We start from the raw sequence: 9,224 nt of genomic DNA, 5'->3' as shown, positions 1-9,224 counted from the left end.
AAAACACATCAAACACGTCATTGGCACGTTGAGCCATAGCGGTAAAAACACGTGAAACACGTTAATGGCACTCAATGAGTTAAAAGGATTCCTGGCTAATAAGCCAAATAGACCTTAATACATTAGAATTGCCCTCTATAACAAAGCATATATTATAAATAACACCTTAAATATTGTATTTATTTTAGAAACGGTTCACCTTTTACTCAATAGGGGCAATGCCCGTCGCAAGTTGATGATGTCCTTTGCCCATGTGTGGTCCAGGCCTATGGAATTTATGGAATGCATGTGCAAAAAAAAACATATTTAAATTATTGATTTGATGCTCATATTAGGAAGTATTAAGTTGTTTTTTATTTTCACATGCATTCCATAAATTCCAGGGGACAATGATAATGGCATATTTGGCTTATCAGCCAGGGATCTTTTTAAGACTAAACATATCTTTGAATGTCCTAGTTTCTACTAGAGCCTAGTGGGAAAGGACTTGGTTAGAAATCAAAAGGGAGTCATTCCGGAGGGACTTATCCCACCCCTCAGCAAAACATTTGACATCACCTCCCTAAACGACCACCGAGAGATCACTAACAGAAAGACACACGACAATAATGCACATTGGGGATGAAAGTGTGGACACCGTCTCTCGTCTCTTCACAAGAATGTGTGTTTTTACGTAGCATTTTCATTTGAACTTTAATTTGTTTCCTTGCGCTGTGATTTCCTGCATCGGTTCTGAGAGGGTTTCATTTCAAAGCTCTATAAGATCCATTTTAAAAAGCAGAAGCAAAACAAAAAAAACAACAACATTACAAATCTGAACTGTGTTCGCCGACAGAAGTCCTGCACGCAGAGCACAATGTATCATCGGCGAACACGGAAAATTCCGCACAGATCACATTACTGCCGAACCAGAACAAAAGATCAAAATTGCTACAAAGATTTGGGGGATTTGTGTTAGGCGCGAGAATGAGGAGCACGATCGTCCGTCCGGTCGGTACTTCGTTTAAGAAACCTTTTTTGAACGTCAACACGCAAAAGGGGAAAGTGTAGAGAAGAATCCGCCGGGCGAAACTCAGCGATTGACCCAGATCTTAATAGAGACAAATCCAACCTTTCGAGCAAAAACCTTTCTCAGTGTCTTGTTTTCTGTTGGGTTAGAGTGTTTCAAGTTCCATCATCACCAGCATTTGGCCAGGGGCGTCAGCGGACTTTTCGCCCTCCGGCTGGGGCTGAATATGTCCCTGACCTCGGTCTCCAGCCGCACTCCTGGAACCTTGAAGACGGACACGTCTGTGGGCAGAGACGAACATGGTAAATGGCGCATTCAAATGCGGTTCACAGTTTAGGCATTTAGCCAATGCTCTTAACCCATTGAGGCCTGAGGTTCTGATTCTGCAAAATGTCTTCTAACGGTTTTCTAAAAAAGGTATGCTTCTATATCAGTGTTTTTAAAACTTTTTCATGTCAAGGACCCCCAAAATGATATGTACTTGGCCGCGGACCCCCCATCTAAAAATATTTAGTTCCAGGGACCCCCAGGAGCAAAGATTTGAGTTCAAAATGTTCGCTTTAAAAATGTATAATATCATTTGCACATATTTTCACGATTTCTCAAAAAATAGCAGATCTACAAGCTCGTAGCGCGGCACTCGGTGCCGCGCTACGAGCTTGTAGATCTGCTATTTTTGTATAGCCCAAAGTGTAAAATATTGCTTTTTCGTTCAAATGAAAAAGTGACACAGATGCGTTCCAGGTTAATCCAGAGCGATTTACAGTAAGCAAGGACACAAGATAATACATCATAATACACAAAAAAATAAATAAATCTAATAATAAAGTAATGCATGTGTAAACCAAGAACCTATCATCGGCCTGTACATTGAAACTATACACACGATATACAGTAGGATGCCAAGGCCAACAATGACCTGGCATCTGTCTACTTAACATGCTATCTATGCTACATTTTAGCCTTTGCATAATCCTGCAAGGGCGTCAAGGCTAGGGCAAGTAAATAGCGCTTTTATCCAAAGCGCTTTACATAGATTTTGCATCACATTCACCCACTACATACATACAGTACATACATTCACCCATTCACACACACACATTCATACACCGATGGCGGAGGAAACCATGCAAGGCGCCAACCTGCTCATCGGGAGCAATTAGGGGTTCTCTGGGGGAGCCCGGGATCGAACTGGGAACCTCACGGTTGCCACCCGGCCACTCTACCCCTGAGCCACTGCCGCCACGAAGCGCCATTGATCAGAATAAAGAAAAATCAGTGGTCCTCAAACTTATCAATTTCAAGGACGCTCATAACTCTGTGAGCGTGCAAATGGAATTTTGCACGCTCTCAAGAGTTTCAGACCTGTAAGGGTCCATTTGGCTCGTTGTGTTGTGTAAATGGTGCACACGCACGTGTACATAATATAAACATAATGCATCAGGCATGTGTACGTGGAGACATACAAACACAGATACATTTTTTATGTTTATTTGACAGGGACAATACAAAAAACAACGTATCAAGTGCTCGGATCCAATAAAACATATATTTTGTTTGTTTTTATAACTTGATACATAGTTTTTTGTATTGTATTTTCAAATGGACTATGTATAAAATAGGGCTGAAGTGGTTAATGTATGTTTTATAATGTAATAATTTATATCTGGAAAGTAACTAGTAACTCATGTGTTCAAATAATTGCAGGGGAGTAAAAGTACAATATTTGCCTCTTCGCGTTAATAAAAATCGAAATAAAATGTTTTAACTCTTGTTGAAAAAAAAAATCCTGCCTAATGATGATGTCACTGGTAGACAGGCTTCTGGACTGTCCACAATCCTCCTATGAGACACAGACCAAGTAGATTTTTTTTTTACCATTTTATCATGAGCATTAGTGAGGGCCAATTATATGAAGATAGGTTGAAAATGGGTGAAGTCGTCCTTTAATGGGTTAAGGCACAGCTAATGGGGATCCTAACAAATGAACAAAACAAAAAAAAAGTACATACCCAGAATAGGGACGCTGCCGTAGAGTTCATGTGGATAAACAGGGTACGTGGCAAAAAAATATATAATCTTGGCAGACGTTAACATGGCAGAATTCAGCACAGTGGGCATCGCTATAGTGTGTGTGTGTCGATATGACTAATAGCTGCTCTCATTAAAAGACTCTCCACCAGCAGAGGGGGGAGAGGGGGGGGGCATCATTTAACCCCTTAAGACCGGGAACGCATCTGTGTCGTTCTTTTTTTAGATTTCTTTGGGCTATTCAAAAAAGAGCAGATCTACAAGCTCATAGCGCGGCAATTTTTAAACGCGGCACTTTTTTTTTTTTTTTTTGTATTTGTCGGCGGACCCCCCCCCCCCCCCCCGTCTCAAAATATGTTGTTCCAGGGACCCCCCAGAAGCAAAGATTTGGGTTAAAAATGTTCGCTTTAAAAAACATACATATTGAAAGATTTGGACACATTAGAAAAAAAAAAAACAGATCTACAAGCTCGTATAGTGTGGCACTCGGTGCCGCACCACGAGCTTGTATATCTGCTATTTTTTGAAAAGCCAAGGAAATCTTAAAATGACACAGATGTGTTCCCGGATTGAATGGGTTAAAATAGCAAGAAAGCAAAAAATAATGGAGAATCTTCTCTCTCGGCCAATTTATTCACTCCCTGTTCAGTTCTTTTCGTCTTGGTTTCTGGCGGTCGACTTCCTGACGCTATAGGCTACTGATGATCCTCTCTCTCTCTCTCTCTCTATCCATGAATTCAAGTATCCATGGGCTCACTATACAATAGGAAAGAAAATACATATTTTGGGTGAACTATCCCTTTAAGAACAAACATTTCAGTGCTTCTTCCAGCACTGAAGAACGTAAAGTTGATACGTACAAAAAACAACAGACGCCTGCATCCGCCATCAAACACATTATCTTGCCTCAACAATCCTTGAGCTCAAAATCTGCTTTCACCCAGCAAAGGAAAGCACCCCCCACCCCCCACCCCCCTCCCCCCTCCCAAACAACAACAACAAAATTATTTTCAAATGTTAAGGAATCGCTGGGTGCTGGTACCTTAGAATCGCTTTCTTTTTTTCCGACAGCCGGCCCCTGTGGTACAATAACGCCCACGTTTTCAAAGAGCGCCATGCAGCCCTGCCCAACCCACGCTCGGCGCCATACCTCCCAATTACCCCCCCAAAAAAACTCATCCTCGTCCTTAAAACCTTCCACTTAAAAGAACGTGGTTATATCCCCCCCCCCCCCGTCTGTCCTTGAGGAGACAGGTGGGCTGTCTGTGTTTACGCGGTACACTCTCTGACAGCGGTGCAAATGTAACCAAACGGACCCCGTGAGGGGTCCGTTTGGTTACATTTGCACCGCTGTCAGAGTCTAAAACGAACGCTGAGGATTATGACGGTGTAGCTAGACCGGCAGCCGGCCTTCAAAAACAAAACGTACCGTTGTGCGCGCGCGGGCGGGCGTGTGTGCGTGTGCGTGTGTGTGTGTGTGTGTGTGTGCGTGCGTGCGTGCGTGTGCGTGTGTGTGTGTGTGCGTGTGCGTGTGTGTGTGTTATTCTTCAGTGAGCATAGCAGAGCTGCTGGATATGGCGGATATGTTGAAAGAGCCCATCTGTGCGGCCCGGCAGGGGGTCCGTGTCTTTAATCAGGCCCTCGCAGTGCGCGCGGTGACAAAGAAAAACACACACGCACGCACACGCACACACACACACACACAGTACCTTGTAGCCGAAAACCTGACGACGTCGACACAACGCACAACGTGTGTGTCTGTGAGTTTTCCTTTCTGTCTGCTATGTGTGTGGGTGTCGGTGTTGAAAGATATACGAAAAACAATTATCCGCGCGCCATCTTGAATTCTCCCCACTGCTGTCTGTGTATTTGTTAAACCACTTAAACCAGTGGTCCGGGGAACACCAGTGGTCCTTCAGGGGTTTCCAGGGGGTCCCCCAGCAAAAGGTGTTAATACATTTTCACCCCTTTATCCATATTGTATACGTTGGCTTTTCAAAAATAGCAGATCTACAAGCTCGCAGCGCGTCTGCGAGCTTGTAGATCTGCAATTTTTGAACAGAAGAATTCTGTAGAATTTTGCTTTTTTTTTTTTACACAAATCTTCTCTTCTGGGGGTCCCTGGCACAAAACATTTTCAGATGGGGGTCCGCAGCCAAATGTATATCAATTTAGGGGTCGTTGGCAAGAAAAAGGTTGAAAACAACTGCCTTAAACCCTCTAGACTTCGGTAAGCTGGACCTGAATTGTCTCTGTCCGGGTTTGGACCCCTTTTTTTCCTGTCTACAATAAATGTAAAAAATAGTCAATCTACAAGCTCTCAATGCGTCTCAGTGTTTGAAAACATTAGTTAATTTATAGATTTGGATTACTATAACAAAACATTAACCACTTCAGCCCTATATACACTTCTGCCATTTGAAAATAGCAGATCTAAAAGCTCACAATGCGTCGCGATGCGACGCATTGTGAGCTTGTAGATCTGCTATTTTCAAACGATTTTTTTGAAAACTTGGGACATTCTGCATAACGAGTACTTTTACTTTTGGTACTTTAAGTGCATTTTGATGCCAATACTTTTGTACTTTTACTCAAGTCAATTTTGAATGCCGGACTTTTACTTGTAACAGAGTATTTCTACTCTACATTGCAGTATTGATACCTTTACTGAAGTAAAACAATTGTGTACTTTTTCCACCACTATCTGTCTGTGTCTGTCTGTGAGCAGAGAGAGAGATGATTCTAAACATAAAGTGGGTGTGTATATAATGCGTACTGTCTCGTAGCTGTGTGATGGGTGGGGGCAGGGTGCTGAAGTACGGGTGGCTCAGGCTGTCCTGGGCCGAGATGCGGTCCTTGGGGATGGCCATCAACATGTGCTGGGCCAGGTCCTCCGTCTTATAGGGGAGCTGTGACAGCCTGCAGGGGAGAGGAGAGGAGAGGTCATTATTCGTGATCAGTCCATGATTGTTTGCTACGGCTTCTCTCTGTCTTTCACATACGCGCGCGCACACACACACAGTGGTGGAAAAAGTACTCAAATGCTTTACTTGAGTAAATGTATCAATACTGCAATGCAAAAGTACTCTGTTACAAGTACAAGTGCGGAATTCCAAATTTACTTGAGTAAAAGTGCAAAAGTATTGGCATCAAAGTCTACTTAAAGTACCAAAAGTAAAAGTACTAAGCTATTTGAAAATAGCCGATCTACAAGCTCACAACGCGTCGCGATGCGACGCGTTGTGAGCTTGTAGATCTGCTATTTTCAAATAGCCTATGTATAAAATAGGGCTAAAAAGGTTAATGTATGTTTTATAATAATAGTAATAGTAATCATTTATATCTGAAAAGTAACTAGTAACTAAAGTTTTCAAATAATTGTAGTGGAGTAAAATTACAATATTTGCCTCTGAGATGTAGTGGAGTAGAAGTAAAAGTATTGGAAATTGGAAATACTCAAGTAAAGTACAAACTCAAAATTTTACTTAAGTACTGTACTTAAGTAAATGAACTTAGTTACTTTCCACCACTGCACGCACACGCACGCACGCACGCACGCACGCACGCACACACACACACACACACACACACACACACACACACACACACACACACACACACACACACACACACACACACACACACACACACACACACACACACACACAATGAATGAATGCATAATGAATGCACACAAACACACACAGGTGTCTATGATCAAACATATGAGAATACAAAAAAAAAAGAGACATCAATACACATGTATCCAAAGCAGTGGTTTGCTCATTATCCTGTCTGTCTGTCTGTCTGTCTGTCTGTCTGTCTGTCTGTCTGTCTGTCTGCCTGCCTGCCTGCCTGCCTGCCTGCCTGCCTGCCTGCCTGCCTGCCTGCCTGCCTGCCTGCCTGCCTGCCTGCCTGCCTGTCTGTCTGTCTGTCTGTCTGTCTGTCTGTCTGTCTGTCTGTCTGTCTGTCTGTCTGTCTGTCTGTCTGCCTGCCTGCCTGCCTGCCTGCCTGCCTGCCTGCCTGCCTGCCTGCCTGCCTGCCTGCCTGTCTGTCTGTCTGTCTGTCTGTGCTCCTTGCTCTACCACAACAATATTGCCTCTGCCACGGCCAATTTTATCAGCTCACTATTCAATGACATGTAATTCTGGTGCCTGTGTGTGAGTGTGTGTGTGTGTGTGTGTGTGTGTGTGTGTGTGTGTGTGTGTGTGTGTGTGTGTGTGTGTGTGTGTGTGTGTGTGTTTTCATAACTCTATTCTTGAGAGGACCAGAGGAAGAGGAACAGTAAACCGGTGGACATTTCGTCGGTCCTCACCAGTGTTTTGCCAGATTTTGCGAGAGGAAAAAAATCAACCAGGTCTCGTATGAAAACAAGCCCAAAAGAAGCGACTGTACGTATATAGACCACATGAGCACTTTAAACCTGTACAGTATGAATTGGCAATTAACTATTTGATAGCCCACCCACAAGCTCACAATGCACCGCATAGCGACGCATTGTGAGCTTGTAGATCGGCTATTTTCCCAACAAATCTTGAAACATTTAGAATGAAATGTAACATTTTTTTTAAACAACACACATCTTTATGAACAACACACACATCTTGTATCGGGGTCCCTGCTACAAAATATTTTCAGAAAAAAAAACACAACCCCCAATATTTTACAAGTAACTTTACAGAAAAAAAGCAAACATGGCAACGCTGGTCCTCACTGTGCGAGGGACACTCAAGTGTTCTAGGGAGGTCGGAGGTCATGATTTCAAGGTCAGACATGAGGAAGAACGGGGGAGGGGGGGGGGGGGGGGGGGTCAATGGAAATCAACGGAGGCTCCTCACAAGTATAGTAATGCAAACGTGTCCGTGCATGTGCATATGTGTGCGTGTGCGTGTGCGTGTGTGTGTGTGTGTGTGTGTGTGCGTGTGTGTGTGTGTGCGTATGTGTGTGTGTGTGTGCAGGGACGTGCACAGATAGACTCTAGGTGGTGCTAGAGCGCCTGCCCTTTGCCCTCTTGACCAGAAGTGCCCTTTTTTCAGTTTACAGCAGGGGGTCTTCAACCAGGGGGTCCTCAGAGTTACTACAGGGGGTCCGCCAAATCTTTGCGTGATATGATTTTTCTTTTTACCATAACCACTCGAAACCTAGCATCCCCTTTCTGAGGAGAACTTTAGCCAAAAATAGCAGATCTACAAGCTCACAACGCCTCGCGCTGCGAGGCGTTGTGGGCTTGTAGATCTGCTATTTTTGGCAAAGAGGTATAGGTGTAGAGGGAAAAAAGAGCAGACCAAGTAAACAAAAAAAAGTATAATTTACTTGAGCACCTGCCCCTCAAAATGTCTGTGCACGCCACTGTGTGTGTGTGTGTGTGCGTGTGCGTGTGCGTGTGCGTGTGCGTGTGCGTGTGCGTGTGCGTGTGCTTGTGCGTGTGCGTGCGTGCGTGTGTGCGTGTGCTTGTGCGTGTGCGTGCGTGTGTCTGTGTGTGTGCACACACACACGTGTTTTTCTCTACATAGTTGTAGAAAGAGAGCCTTTGGTCTCACCAGGGGGCCCGTTTAATTAAATCTACGGACAGCAGGAAAAAAAGAAGAAAAAAGAAAAAAAGATGCAGAGAGAGAGAGAGAGAGAGAGAGAGAGAGAGAGAGAGGATGGAGAAAGCGAGTGAGAGTGAGAGAGAGAGAGACACCGAAAGATGGAGAGATATAAAAAGAGAGTGAGAGAGAGAGATGGGGTTTTGGGGGGGGGGGTGTGGGATGGGTTGTTGGGGCGGTGGGGTCTTCCATTCATCGGCTTTGAATAGACTTCCATTGAAGATTCCACCCAAACTCACCCGTTTGCCCGCCCAATATCACTCTACCCCCTTCACTGTCACTCTTCCCCTTGTTTCTGCCCTCCCTCCCTCTCTCTACCGCTCCCTCTCTCTCTCTCTCTCTTATGTATGGAAATGTTAGGAATGACTTTGATGACCACAAGAATTCATTCTTCTCTCTCTTCCTCTCTCTCTCTCTCTCTCTCTCTCTCTCTCTCTCTCTCTCTCTCTCTCTTCTCTCTCTCTCTCTCTCTCTCTCTCTCTCTCTCTCTCTCTCTCTCTCTCTCTCTCTCTCTCTCTCTCTCTCTCTCTCTCTCTCTCTTACATGTAACAGAGTATTTCTACATTGCAGTATTGATACTTTTACCTAATTACTTT

At 44.1% G+C, this 9,224-nt stretch overlaps 1 protein-coding gene across 1 annotated transcript in view; it reads right to left on the bottom strand.

Annotated features, from left to right (window-relative positions):
- Positions 1-1,101: 1,101 nt before the first annotated feature.
- The window catches only part of cdk15 (cyclin-dependent kinase 15), a 107,525-nt gene continuing 99,402 nt past the window's right edge, over positions 1,102-9,224 (bottom strand). The window contains exons 13-14 of the mRNA XM_084050704.1: positions 5,817-5,959; positions 1,102-1,290 (exon numbers count right to left, since the gene is read on the bottom strand). Coding sequence (XP_083906830.1) covers positions 1,178-1,290; positions 5,817-5,959 — 256 coding nt within the window. The 3' untranslated portion in view covers positions 1,102-1,177. The remainder of the gene's footprint in view (positions 1,291-5,816; positions 5,960-9,224) is intronic.

This window comes from Gymnoscopelus microlampas (genome assembly GCF_963454915.1).
Source record: "Gymnoscopelus microlampas genome assembly, chromosome: 24".
Classification (NCBI taxonomy): Eukaryota; Metazoa; Chordata; class Actinopteri; order Myctophiformes; family Myctophidae; genus Gymnoscopelus; species Gymnoscopelus microlampas.
Note: the sequence above shows the minus strand (reverse complement) of the source record. Positions and strands in the feature narration are given on the sequence as shown.